This window comes from Sorex araneus, chromosome 3, assembly GCF_027595985.1.
Source record: "Sorex araneus isolate mSorAra2 chromosome 3, mSorAra2.pri, whole genome shotgun sequence".
NCBI lineage: Eukaryota > Metazoa > Chordata > Mammalia > Eulipotyphla > Soricidae > Sorex > Sorex araneus.
The window spans coordinates 225728886-225743614 of NC_073304.1; the positions used below are offsets into that span (position 1 = coordinate 225728886).

The 14729-nt window shown below is 47.4% G+C and overlaps 1 protein-coding gene across 2 annotated transcripts in view; it reads left to right on the top strand.

The window, feature by feature from the left end:
* The first annotated feature begins 467 nt into the window (after positions 1 to 467).
* The window catches only part of MAP3K3 (mitogen-activated protein kinase kinase kinase 3), a 77377-nt gene continuing 63115 nt past the window's right edge, over positions 468 to 14729 (top strand). Inside the window, exons 1-3 of one of the 2 annotated variants that reach the window (XM_055131249.1) lie at positions 468 to 830; positions 11398 to 11519; positions 12998 to 13087. In XM_055131249.1, coding sequence (XP_054987224.1) covers positions 827 to 830; positions 11398 to 11519; positions 12998 to 13087 — 216 coding nt within the window. In that variant the 5' untranslated portion in view covers positions 468 to 826. The remainder of the gene's footprint in view (positions 831 to 11397; positions 11520 to 12997; positions 13088 to 14729) is intronic. The other variant, XM_055131250.1, reaches the window with a different exon arrangement.

Consider the following 14729-nt stretch of genomic DNA (forward strand, 5'->3'; position numbering starts at 1 on the left):
GCGCCAGCCCGCGCGCCAGCCGAGCCTCGGGTGACGGACGGGAGGTGGGAATGTGGGCGGAGTCTCACGCGTGAGCCGTGATTGGGGCAACCAATGCCTCCGAGTTGTCCGAGTCTGCGAGGGATGCGCAGAGGCGGGGGCGCAGGGTTCTTTCTGTGATTGGCTAGGGGCGGGGGGAAGCGGGCGCTGTTTCGATGATTGGCAGGCTCTAGACCGCCCGCGGAAACCGCCTTGGCTTCGCCCATTGGCACCCTGCGGGAGGAGGCGGGACTGCTTCCTCGCAGGGTGCTGATGATTAGCTGGCTGCTGAGAGTTAGGGTGTTGGGGAAAGAGTGCGGGGAGGGGCGGCGGGGGCAACGGGCTTCCTCCAGATTATTGGTCGGTGAAGTGAGTGGGGGTGGTACGGAGATCCAACCCCGGGTCGGGATTGGCGGGCGCCGGCGTGAGTGACAGAGAAGGGGGCGAGCTGCGCGACCAGCGGTTTGTTTTTCGGAGCGTTCCTGAGGCAGAGAACGGTGGCCGGACCGATCGACTGCGGGACCGAGAGACTGGCGGGCGGGCGGGGCGAGCGGCGCCGCCGAGGCCGGGCCGGGCCGAAGCGAGGAGCGCCGGGGATGTAGCGGGCCACCCTGCCCATGCCACAGCGCCCGGCCGCGGGCGGAGCCGGAGCCGGAGCCTGGGGAGGCGGCGGGGGCCCTGAGCGCTGCCCGCGCCCCCCGCGCGGAGCCAGGCCCGCTGCCGTCCCCGCCGCCCGGGCCCCCGGCATGCAGCCCCGGCTGCGGAGGTGACCCTTGGGCCCCCAGCCGCCGCCGCCGCCGTCGCCACCATGGGTGAGTGTCGCCACCGCCCCGGCCTGTGCCCGCGCTGCTTCGCGTCGCCCCGCCCCGGGCTGAGGGGAGGAGGACCCCGGGCCGCCGCCTGACAGGCATGGACAGCCCGCCGGGCCGGGGCTGCGGACCACCGGCGCCCGCCCGGCCCGCTCCGACGCGGCGCCGCGGACCGGGGCTCTGACGCCCCCGGGCCGGCGGGGCGCTCCCGGGCGCGGGTGGGGGGGGGGACCCGCGCCGCCGCGTCCTTCCGGGCCGCGCCGAGGGCGCTCCCCGGGGAAGCGGCGGCGCGATCGGGGCCAGATGCTCGGCCGGGCAACCCCGCTCGGGCCCGGGCGAGCCGCGCCGCGAGCCCGAGGGCGGGGGCGCGAGAGCGCAGTGTGGGGCCGGGGCTGGAGGCCGCTGCAGGCCCAGCTGCTGTTGTGTCTTTTCCTTGATTTGCTTTTTTTTTTTTTCCTGCCTGTGTCATTTCCTTCCCTTTGCTCACACAGGCTGGCCTGCGAGCGTTCCCGGGACTTGCTCCGAGCCCGGTGCACTAGGCAGCGCGGGCGGGGGCGGGGCGCGGGGCTGGGAGTCGGGAGCACGGAGCCCGGAGCCCGGAGCCGGGAGCCGGGAGGCGATCAAAGCGACAGTCGCTGTTATCCGCGCCGGAGCCCGGCGCTGCGCGCAGCGTGGAGGGAGATGCGCTTTGGAGAGCGCAGTGGTGCGAGCTCGGCCCCCGGCTGCCCGTTGTAATGTACTGCCTACTACTTTTGGAAAGATCCGCGACGAAGTTTAACCTCCACTATTTTTGTGCTTTGCGGAGTTCCTGACATTATGTAAGGAGATATGTAATGAGAGAGAGAGGGAGAGAGAGAGAGACATTGATTGATTTCGCTGCACCAAAGGATCTCAGTGAAATAGTTTCCTTAGCATTTGCGATTTCTGTTGTGAAGATGTAATCTAAGAAAAAAAAACTTTCATGTCTTCCACGTGCAGTTTGAGCTGAATTGCACTCCATGGCCTTTCTGGCAATTTAGCAAATAGATCCTTAGACTAAGATTACAAATCCGGTAACTTTTTAGATGTAAGTCTCTTGTCGCATCAGTTATTCGGATACAGTTGTCTGCGGTTGCAAATTTTGCAAAATATGTGACATTGTCCTAAATCGCCGCGGACTGAACTGTCACAGCCCCTTTTGCAAAGGCATTATATTGCTTCTGCAGGGACCCTGGTCTTTGAAGAGGGAACATTAATATTCGCCTTGCCCTACATAGCAAGGTCAAATAAATCATTTTTGTAGGAGATCAAATATATGCCTTATGTTGGCCAGAAAATCTCTTGTGGCTCCTCCTCCTTTTTGGGATTTGAATGAAAGGCTTTGGTCTAGTCCATTTCCCTCATGGACCCTTGGGCACTGGTGTTCATCTGCTGGTCCTTCCATACTAAACAAGTAATTGCTTATCTGGGGAAAGCATCCTGCGAGGGTATTAGAAAAAAAACCAGCAATGCTTGCTGTTTAAGGATATGTGTCATCAAATAGTTATTAAACGTCTGCTACAAAATGGGGCACAAAATTGCTCATGTCCTCCTCTGGCTTTAGACAGTTATGTGTCTTGTCTGATGGAATTTGATGATTGAACTCAGCCCTTAAACTGGGCTTATTTAAGAGATATACTGCCCTCACTTTCTTGAGTATCAAACTAGCTAGAGTCCCCAAATGCAGGCTACATTTCATTTGTAACATGAAAATAGAAGTCAGCCTGTTTTCAATATTAAGACATTTTCAAAAATTGTCTGTGTGTGAATATGCAGAGACAGTGATGGGAGGCAAGGAACTCTATAAAGTGCGTACAGTGTCCTAAAGAAAAAAAGACCTGGAACCAGAGCAGTAGTAGTTGGGAGAAGGGTGTTTGCCTTCATCACTAACCGGGGTTTGATCCCCAGCACCCTAAATGGTCCCCTGATTCTATCAGGCATGATCCCTGAGCTCAGAGCTAGGAGTAATCCCCAAGCACAAAATAAATAATACGAATCACTGCCCGGAATCAGAGGGGTAGACAGTGGAGAAGGCAGCCGACCTGGGTTCTGGGTTTGAACTTCTGCACCCAGCGTCTCCAGGAGTCGTTCCTGATCCCCAACCAGGAATAGCCCCTGAGCACAGCCTGTTGTGACCCCAGAACCAAAACAAACAATAAAAAGAACCACTGCTGGGGCTGGAGCGATAGCACAGCAGGTAGGGCGTTTGCCTTGCACGGCCTGGGTTCGATTCCCAACATCCCATATCGTCCCCCGACATTGCCAGGAGTAATTTCTGAGTGCATGAGCCAGGAATAACTCCTGTGCATCACCAGATGTGACCCAGGGAAAAAAAAAAGAATCAATGCTTTGGTTTTCTTCCTCATCCCATTCACTTTTTGTAGATGCTATTGATATGCAATTAGAGCTAATACTGAATTCTCCTAGACAATATTTTACTTATATAGTGCTCAGCTAGTATATATATATGTGTGCACAATGTCTTAAGTTCCTGCTTTGCAGATGTAAATGATAAAAATTTAAAATCCCTGGTTAGTTTGCTTTAGTTGCAGTAGTTCAATAGAAATTCAAGGGACTGATAGGAGAAAAATCCTTTTGTGGTGGTCGTGGTGGGATTGTGTGTGTGTGTGTGTTGGGGGGTGCATAAAAGAACACGCTGGTTCTCAGGATCTCCTGGCTCTGCTGGGTTGGGGTTTTGGGGGGTAATGTCTCCAGACCATGAGGTTCTGGGTATCAAACTACCTGCAAAATATGTGCTCAGTCCATTGATAACATTCTCATTATTTTCATCTCATTGTTAAACTCTAGTCCATTGAGGATAGGTCTAAAAAGAAATCTGAGTCTCTACCTTTCAGGTTATTGGTTAATAATCAGATTTTCTTGAGCTGTTCCAAACCCCACACTCAAACTTATTTAACAACTTGGATTGTAAAGAAAATGTGTTAAATTTTATATTGATTGTTCAATCCCAGTAAGTTTCTAGTGGAAATCATACTTGTTCCTGTAGATAATAAGCAATATTTTTTTTTTGCCTGGATAATATGTACTTTTTTTATTTATGAGATTGACCAGTCACTTCTTGACCACACTGGAATTCTCTCCTAGTTTAAGCAATTATGGTAACAAATGCTATTAATAACACCTTTAACAATGTCCTTGAAGGAAAAGATTTCTTGTGCGTTGAGATTCTGGCCTTGTTGCGTTTACTTACTGTAAAATGGTGTTTGTCCAGGTATGGACAGGGTGGAGGCAGTGGAAGTATGTGAAGCATCATGGAGAATGAGATAGTAAAATCTGACTCAGTTATTTAGAAGCACAGTATCTCCTAGGGTGAGAGTGTGATCAGACGATCTGGCAGCACTGGGTAGTGTTGGCAAGATAAAGAAATAACATTGCTAGTTAGGGAAAAACAAAGATTAGGATATTACTTTGGGGGCTTGAGAGATAGTACAGAGTGTAGGGCATTTGCCTTGCATCAGCTCACCTGGTTTAATTCAGGCACAGTTTGGTTCCTTGAGCTCCGACAGAAGTGATCCCTGAGCAGAGTGGGGTGTGGCCCAGGTCAACTCTTAAAAAATTTAAAATAAGGGCTGGAGCAATAGCACAGCGGGTAGGGCGTTTTGCCTTGCACGCGGCCGACCCAGGTTCGATTCCCAGCATCCCATATGGTCCCCTGAGCACCGCCAGGTATGATTCCTGAGTGCAGAGCCAGGAGTAACCCCTAAGCATCTCCAGGTGTGACCCAAAAAGCAAAAAATAAATAAATTAATAAAAAAAATAGACTTTGAAAAAAATTTTAAATAACTGAAGCCAAAGCAGTAGTACAAGGGTAGGGCACTAGCCTTGCGCTTGGCCAACCCATTCCCTTGCACGTGGCTGACCCACATTTGACCCTCAGATTCAGTCCACCACAGAGTTCCCTGAACTCTGCCAAGAGTGACTCCTGAGCACAGGAAGGATTAAGCCCTGGGCACCATCAGGTGTGGCCCCTAGACTGCCACCCCAAAGAAGTTAACTTGGGGGCTGGAGAAATAGCACAAAGGTTAAGGCACTTGGTTAGCATGGAGTTTCGGTGGAGATCTGCTTCAGAATTCCAGCACTGCTTATGATCCCTTGAGCGCTGCCAGGCTCGACCCCCGAACACAGAGCCAGGTGTGGTCCCTGAACCCCCAAATAATAATAAAACACTATTTTGGGGTTTGTATATATGGAAAAGATAAAGTGGCATAGTAGATAGCATGCAATACAACAGTGTTATTGGAAGATGGATGTGGTACTCCTGGACAGTTTTCTGGGTATCTGGCGAGGAGCTCATAAGTGGGGGTGTTTTAAGACCGTGCTCTGTGGTCAAAATATAGGCGCAGTCTTGGGAGCGTAGCTTCCTGCTGAAACTAAAGAGAAGAGAGTGTGACCAGATAGTCCCCATACCTTAAGTCAGGGAGTTAGGAAGGGAAGGGTCCATGCTGCTAATTAGGAATAACTGCTTTAGAATGCTTAAGGGCCAGGGTAGTGGCTGGAAGAGCCGGAGTACATGCCTGACAGGCATGAGGCCTTGAGTTCAGTCCCTGGCATCACATGTTTCCTTGAGCACCACCCGATGTAGCCCTGGTAGTGCCCAACACTGTTGGATGGAGCAGCACCTCATTGCCAGAACTGAGCTTCAACCTTCAGGCACACACTGTCCCCAGTGAGTAGCCCAAGGCCCCCTGGACAGTGCTTGGAGGCCTAAAAAGTGCTTAAGAGCTGCTTTTTTTCAGAGATGCCTTCTTTTCTGTTTTCATATTTTGTTTGTTTGGGGGTCACACCCAGCGATACTCAGAGGCTACTCCTGGCTTTGCACTCAGGAATCCTGGCAGGGCTTGGGGCACTGTAGACGATGTTAGGGATCGAACCCAGATTGGCAAGCGCCCTACCCACTGTGCCATCTTTTCAGCCCCTTAACCTCTTAATTTCTAGAATATATTTCTTCCTCCGAGCTTCTTCCTAGTGGTTTTTGAGTGTGTCAGACCAACACCACCTCAGGAAATCTTTTCAAGGTTATATTACCCCTGCTTTAAATGGTTCATATATAAAATTCACAAGTAAATTGTGGATTTGCACCATTCCCAATTTTATTTTGCTATTTGATTATTTTGGGTTTGGGGCCACACCCAGTGGTGCTCAGGGCTTTCTCTTGGCTCTGTGCTCAGGGATCACTCTTGGCAGTATTTGTGGGGTGCCAGGGATCAAGCCCTAGGTTGGCTGTGTGCAAGGCAAGCACCTTACCTGCGCCCAGTTTTGTTTTAAGCTTCAGCTTATTGATTCTGTTTGTATTTTTGTATCTGCCTTGTCCACTCTGTTGCGCCTGCCTGGTCTGCATTTGACTCTGCCCTTCTTTGAGCTTAGATCCTGTGGCTTTTTTTCAGTTTTTATAAGCTTCTTTGCCTTTGTACTGTCTCTCCGCTTTATTGGATGAAGATTGTTACTCACTGAGAACAGTCCCTGATCCTGTTTTCTTCTCTTCCCCTCGTTTTTTCAGGTCCTTTCCCCTTAAATCATTTATTCTTATTTTTGGTTTTTGGGCCACACCTGGCTCTTCTCATGGCTTCTCCTGGCTCTGTGCTCAGGGATCATTGCTGGTGGTGCTCAGGGAACCATCAGGGTTCTGGGGATTGAACCTGGGTCGATCACATGCAAGGCAAGTGCCCTACTGGCTGTACTGTCACTCCAGCCCTCAATTTATTTATTAAACTCTCCTGCTTAGCTGGAAAAGCTGCTTTTCTGAAATAATCTTTATTCAGTTAATTATTATGTGAAATCATCCCCACAACCCCTTGCAACTAACACTTTGAACTAGTTTTCATATGTTTTTACATTAACTATTTTAATATACCTGTAGAACCTTGTATTTATATTTTACTTTCTTTACCTCTAGAGTTTGACTACCTTAAAGTATCTTTCAAAACTTCCTGGAGGCCGGAGCAATAGTACAGCTGGTAGGGCTCTTGCCTTCCATGTAGCTGACCCGGGTTTGATCCCTGGCCCCCCGTATGGTCCCCAGAGCCCGCAGAGTGATCCCTGAATGCAGAGCCAGGAGTAAGCCCTGAGTACTGCAGGATGTAGCCCCAAAACAAAAATAAACAGAAAAACTTCCTGTGGTATAATGCATGATAGATATACAGTAAGTGGTGATCGTTAACGATTAATAAAAAAATCAGGAAAAAGGTCTTTTCCCAGTGACTTTTTCCCATTGCCGATACTAATAGCCAGCATGTTTTAGCATATCCTGAAGAATACTTTGTAATTTTTTTTCAACTCTCATAACATCTCTGTGAAACTATACTTTTCCACTTACACATCAGAAATTGAGGTTTAGGAAAAATAAATGATCTGTCCAATGCCTCAGACTTGATCATTGTATTCCAATAAAGCTGCTCGCTTTCAAAATAGTAGGCCGAAGAGATAGTTTAATGATTAGAGGCTTCCTTGCATGCTGCTGTCCCATCCCTATCACCACTGGCAGTGACGCCCAAACAAAGAGCCAGATGTATCCTCAGCAATGCAGATTGTGGTTCAACTCCCTCCCCTTCATCAAATGTTTTTTTTTTTAAAGTTTTTATTTATTTTCTTTTTTCTTTTCTTCTACTACTACAAGTGACAAGTGATATTTTCTTTTTGGGTCATACCTGGCGATGCACAGGGGTTATTCCTGGCTCTGCACTCAGGAATTACTCCTGGTGGTGCTCAGGGGACCATATGGGATGCTGGGAATTGAACCCGGGTCGGCCGCGTGCAAGGTAAACGCCCTACCCGCTGTGCTATCACTCCAGCCCCCTCATCAAATGTTTTTTAAAAAAATTTATTTATTTATTTATTTATTGGTGAGGGGTGGGAATGGGAGACACCCCTTAGCGTTCTAGGCCTACTCCCAGCTCTGTGCCTGGAAGTTCCTCCTGACAGTGCTCATATGCAAAGCAGGTGCTCAGCCCATTGAGCTATCTCTCTTGCCTGTTTGCTTTTATTTTTATTTATTTAATTATTACTATTATTTTGCTTTTTGAGTCACACCTTGCGATGCACAGGGGTCACTCCTGGCTCTGTACTCAGGAATTACTCCTGGTGGTGCTCAGGGGAGCATATGGAATGCTGGGACTCAAACCCGGGTTGGCCGCGTGCAAGGCAAACGCCCTCCCTGCTGTGCTATCTCTCCAGCCCCGTGCTTTTATTTTTTAAATGCCAGACTGGAATACTAATAATTCAGTTGAAACTTCAACTGGGGAAGAAAGGCCTAAAAGATTGCCCAAGAAATGAAATGCCTAAGAGAGCCACTCGATTTACTCACTGTCTTTAACCTTCCATGTCTTCATTTTAAAGTATCAGTTTACAAAACTGTATACCTCTAGGAACACTGAACATTGACCCAAAATTCAATTCAGTAACTGTTTCAATTATGTCTTTTTTGGGGGGGAGGGGGGAAGTCACACCCAGCGATGCTCAGGGGTTTACTCCTGTCTCTGCACTCAGGAATTACTCCTGGCGGTGCTAGGAGGACCATATGGGATGCTGGAAATCGAACCCGGGTCGGCCTTGTGCTATGGCTCCAGCCCCCTCAGTTGTGTCTTTTGTTTGGATTTTAAAGGGTATTCTGAGCCCTGCTTCTCCTCTAGAGGAGTGATTCCCAATGTGGATGTGCAACACTCCCTGCAGTGGAGCCAGGACAATGGGCTGAGGGTGATGGTGGTGGTGGGATTCGCCTAGGGTGCAGATGGGGAGCAGCTTCTATCTGTTGGCTTAAAGGAGGTAGATTTCCAGGACGACAGGTGACTTCTTTGTTTTTTCCTGAAAAGGGGTTGATAGGCCAGTTAAGTTTGGGAACCTCTGCTCTAGCGTGTTCTCAGTGCTGAAACTACCAAACAAGTTTATCCATCAAGTAATGCCAAGAATTGGTTAACTTCCTGGAGACAATTTGTCAACCTGATAAACCAGCTATTTTTTTTTTTTTAATTTGGACATTTAGTTTTTGGGGCCACACCCAGCGATGCTCAGGGTTTACTCCTGACTCTGAAGTCGGAATCATTCTTGGCAGTGCTTGGGGGACCATACAGAATGATGGGGTTCGAAGCCAGGTCGGCTGCTGTCAAGGCAAGCACCCTACCCGCTCTACTATTGATTCAGCCCTTTAACTAGCTCTAATAATAGCATCATCTTATACAAAATTAGGAATGATTTTGCATTCATAGATTTGCTTTGGACTGGAGCGATAGCACAGCGGGTAGGGCGTTTGCCTTGCATGAGGCTGACCCGGGTTCGATTCTTCCGTCCCTCTTGGAGAGCCCGGCAAGCTACCAAGAGTATCTCGTCCGCACGACAGAGCCTGGTAAGCTACCCGTGGTGTATTCGATATGCCAAAGACAGTAACAACAAGTCTTACAATGGAGATGTTACTGGTGCCCGCTTGAGCAAGTCGATGAGCAACAGAATGACAGTGATACAGTGAGATAGATTTGCTTTGAAAGTGTAGAGGTGTGTTTTTGTATATTTGTTTGTTTGGGGGCCATTTCTGGTAGTGCTCATGGCTTACACCTGTCTCTGTGCTCAGGGATTACTCCTGGCAGTGCTTCGGGGTCCACATGTGCTCCTGATAATAGAACCCTGATTGGTTGCATACTGAGGGATCATATGTGATGCCAGAGACCGAATCTGGGTCAACTGTGTACAAGGCTTATATCCTACCTACTATACTGTCACTCTAACTGTCATGTATTTTGAAGTGGAATTATATAGAAAGCTGCTGTTATATTTTTTTTCTTTTTGGGTCACACCCAGCCATGCTCAGGGGTTACTCCTGGCTTTGCACTCAGGAATTACTCCAGGCGGTGCGCAGGGGACCATATAGGATGCTGGGAATCAAACTCGGGTGGGCCGCGTGCAAGGCAAACGCCCTATCCGCTGTACTATCGTTCCAGCCCCGATGCTGGTATTTTTCCTGTAAGTTTTAAATCAGTTTTGCATTTCTAAGCTGGTAGGAATCTCTTGTAGGCATCCTCACCTTTCTGTGTAGGGCATGACCTATCCTGTGCATCCTTATACGGATGTAGGATGCCTGTGAAAATTTGGTCTAGGAAAATTTCCAGTGGAAAGAGTCAAATCCTGCAGTTTTACTCCCTGTGCTCTATGTTGTCCTTTCTTTTCCGCTGGATATTAAGATAGTTTTGAGGCGGGACAGATAGTCCAGTGGGTAAGATGCTTGCCTTGGAGGTGGCCAACCCAGGTTTGATCCCCTCATCCCATTTGGTTGCCTGAGCATTGCCAGGAGTGATTCCTGAGTGCAGAGCCAGGAGTAACCCCTGACCATTGTCAGGTGTGGGCCCCTCCCTCCCAAAATAATAAAGATAATTTCCAATGAACAATGATAAAAGGCAGAAGATGGACAAACTTTGGGTGGAGTCTTTTTTTTTTTTAACACTTGCTTATTTTAAAATGTGCCTGAAGTCCTGAGTCATTTGTCACCGGAGTAAGTGTGACAGCTTATCCCCATGTTTCTTTCCAGATCAACAGATTTACTTATTTTCAACTTGCAAGTGCTTTTTAAATAGGCACGGATTTTTAAAAGAATCTGGGAGAATTTTGCAAAACATAATTGGGGCTGGTTTCATTTCTGGGTTTTGGCCAGTATGTCTTTAGTACATGTGAACGCTAGCACTCCATGCTATTTCAAGAAAAAGGGGATTAAAAGTAATACCAGTAAGGGGCAAAGACAATGCATTGCTTGGACTGCTAGGAAAGAAAAACAATTGAACAAACTTTTGACTTCCCTTTGGGAAGCAGAAGGCCCATAAACTTATAGAGTTGGGAGGGAAGCATTCAAAGGCAGAGCTTGTAAAACAGCTTCTGTTAAGAGCAGCTACCTGAAGCCCTTGTTTGGTGGCCTTTAAAAATGTGTTCACCTACATCCAGTGATTTAAAAATAAGCCAGGATTGACTCTGTCTCTTAATCAGCTCTCCGTGAATTCATCTTTTCACTCAGTTCGGTACTACACTGTGCCATGTTGTTCTTTACTTCCAACTTTTCATCTATTTTTCCTGTTTGAGTTTCTCTGGCAATGGAAGAATTGCTCTGTTTGAGCACCTCCCTTGCCCCTAGGGCAACAGCAAATATTGCTGGCAAAAAAACACTGATTGTAAAGTTATTAAGAATTTAGGGCTGGAAAGATAGTACAGGGATTAAGGAGTTTACCTTACATGTGGCCGACCTGGGTCCTGGTTCAATCCCTGACACCTAGTATGGTCCCCTGAGAGTCATCAGGAGTGATGCCTGACCAGAGCCAGGAATAAGCCTTTAGCCCTGTTGGGTGTGGCTCTAAATTAAAAAAAAAAAAAAAAAGTTCAGATACTAGTCACAGCAACACCACAATTGACCTTGGTTATCTAGTTTTTAGATACATCATATGCACATTAATTGGTTGCAGGATTTGTCATTTAACTTGGGCCAAAAACCCTGAGTATTGATTGTATAATTTGTGAAAATGCTTTGCTAGTTGGCACTTAGCGCATGTGCTTTCTTTGATTGCAGACGAACAGGAGGCATTAAACTCGATCATGAAGGATTTGGTGGCCCTTGGGATGAGCCGACATGCTCGGGGATCTGGATATGAGACCATGAAGAACAAAGACCCAGGTCACTCAAACAGGCAGGTATGTGTGACTCTGCTCATTTAATTAAATTCGTTAAGGACGGATTTTCAAGTGGTAAATATTTTAGAAGCCATTAATATTCAGCTACCAACTTTAAATGTTACTGGCCCCTTTCTTTTGGACTGTTAAGTGGTGAATGACGTATATCAACCATTGTGGTGTGTGGTCTAGAGTCCCAAAGCCTTGTGTTTCTGTGTGCATGTTTTATCCAGATTAATGGTCTTTAACTCCGAGTGTTTTTAGTCCCTTATGAGATATACTCAGAAAGATAGATTAGTTTTAGTATAAAATATAAATAGGAGATATTTTGTAAAATTTCACAGACTAAAGGTAACAATGAGTGATTTTGTTATTACTGTTGACACCTGTTTCTCCTTATTAACCCAGGTAGTTGAAAATATGTTCCATTGAAAGTTGAATTTCTTTAGGAAATGGATCCTACCTTTGTTGACATTTAAGCTTGTGACTGTTGAGAATCTTACTCTCACCTGCACTTGTCTTCCCTGTTCATAAGTACTTTGACCTGCAGAAAACTTTCTTCCCTAGTTGGTATCTGCTATGTCCATGACCTTGATGAATTTCATTGTGAAATGGCACTTTCCCTTCAATTTCTCTTCATTCTAACCCCCTCTCCTCTTCTGCACTTTGTCTACTAACTCTTGAGACGTAAAAGTGTAAGACCCTAGGTTATTTTTCTGTCTGAGCTTTGCTAGATATAGCTTCCCAGATTATTTCCTGCCTTGGGAAAACTAGGACTCCTGGGTTCTTTTGTTTCATATAACAACAGGATTAGTTTAGAATGTTCTGCTTTATTTTTATGGTTACCTTGCAGAACTGGGGGACCAACAGGGTTGGTCCCATTCTTGTACTGTTTTTGTTAATTATTATAATTGTACTGGTTCTCATTTGCTGTAACTCGTTTGTATTCAAAGCCGCTTTTGGAAGGAGCATTTTACCAGAAGTGAATCCCCTCCCCCAGGCTAGAGCCTAATGACCTCACTTTCCTTCCTGTCTTCCTATGTGGAGTGTGCTTGCTAATGCCGCTCGAGTCAGCTGATCTTTTTTTCCTACAGGACTATTAGTGTGGGTATCAGTCAGTAGGTGAAAAGGGGCCGCTTTCTTGAGCTTTCTTGGGTTCAAAGGCCTAAAGGGAACCAGACTAGGAAGAGGAAGGATGAAGTAGTCCTTGGTCATTTCTTGAAGGGGGATTATCTTTTAGAAATCCTGCTTAGAAACTAAAAGAAATGACGAGAAATGCTCTGATCTCTTCATCTGCCTGCTGCCGTGTGACGGAGACAAAGTCAGTTGGTTTTGAAGTCCCAGTGCCGTGAAGGGATTGACTTCCGGTTAGGGAACGGTCTTAGCAAGAGATGTTGGTACTTAGGGACCGTATATTTATGTGAATGTCAGCAGACTTATCCTGTTGCATGGAGGATTCGTGTTATTAACCACAGTCTTGTTTTGTTTTGTTTTTAAAGAAAAAACACAACAGCAGCAGCTCAGCCCTTCTGAACAGTCCCACAGTAACAAGCTCATGTGCAGGGGCCAGTGAGAAAAAGAAATTTTTGGTAAGGAACCAAGTTACCTGTTAAAACTAAACTGTACTTTAAAATCTGATGCTAGTGCTGGAAGAATGTGGCATTCATTTCCTGGATAAGTCATTTTAGTGGATTTCATCGGGGTCACTGGTTACTCATTTACCCATGTTCTGTGCATCTAGTCACAATTTCTCACAACAGTATTTTTCATAAATAACCATTCTCAGTGCTTTTAAGTAAACCTTCTGTGATGAGAGAACGGTTTGTATCTGGGCTGTTTAATTAGTTGCCACTAACCGAAGATGACTGCTGAGCAAATAGGAACTTAAAATTTTGTTTAATTTTAATTAACTTGAAATTATCACAAGCTGTTTATAACGAATGTATTTTTTTTTTTGTTTGTTTTTTGGGGTCACACCCAGCGAGGCACAGGGGTTACTCCTGGCTCTACACTCAGGAATTACTCCTGGCGGTGCTAAGGGACCATATGGGATGCTGGGAATTGAACCCGGGTCGGCCACGTGCAAGGCAAACACCCTACCCGCTGTGCTATCGCTCCAACCCCATAACGAATGTATTTAACAGCATAACTTTATATACTATATAAGAGAGTATAGATTTCTTGGGCAGACTGTAATTACCTGGTTGGAAATGTTTAGCAGTTCATTGGTACATTCATTCCACCACAGAGATCATGAGTTTCTACACATTGTGATAAACTCACCAGTGGAGACCCTGTATCAGATTCTGGTCCAGGGGCTTGCAGGTCTGGGGGAATGCATGGGACTGTCATGGCCATTTAGGAATTGAAGCTCGAGGAGGTCAGGATGGCAGTGGCACAGCAGCAAGCGCCAGACCTGGCAGAGGGACGGCAGATCTCAGAGCTCTGAACAGCCAAGGGGGTCATAACATTTCTGCATGAGTGAATGTGGGTGCCCCTTGTCTCGGGGAGAGAGCCATTAAATGAGTGCCAGCCCAAAGTGACTCTGAGGATGGCGGCGGCTTGGCTGCCAGCTGGCGGAGCTGCCACAGTTCTTGGCACTCTGGGTGGCAGCAAAGTCCAATGTGTCTGAATAGGACTCCTCAGGTCCAACCCAGGGCCGCTGTAGAACACGGGTCCCAGAGTTGAGGGGCACTCCGGGTTCCCACAGCGGAGCAGGGTAATTAGCTGCCAGTGGGGTGGCCCTTCTGCCATTTCTTTCCTGGATCAGCTCGTGCTGCCCACAGTGTATTATGGAGGAAAACCTCCATCAGTGCCAGCTGTCTGGAAACCCGGGGTGGGGGCGTGTGCTCCCTGGTTCAGGCCCTGCTGGACTGGTGGCTACAGCACACCCTGAGTGCCCACGCCATGAATGGTTTCAGCCCTGGTCTTGGTCCCTATTACTGCCAGACTGCTGCTGCCTTCGCTACTGGGGCCCATGGGACAAAATGGTACCAGCAGGTCAACCTGGACCTGTGGGGCGCATGCATCAGCAGCCTGATGGTGCCTTCAGGTTTCCTGATACCCCCAAATCATCGCTGTGCCTCTGGCCAGACTCCAACAACTCAAGAACAAGTTTCCTGAAAAATTAAACCAACGAAAGAGGTATGTGGGAGCCACACCCACAAACCACCTCCGGCGCAGCCATGCATGCTCATTTATTGGCCTTGCTTCAGAGGCCCATAAATAAAT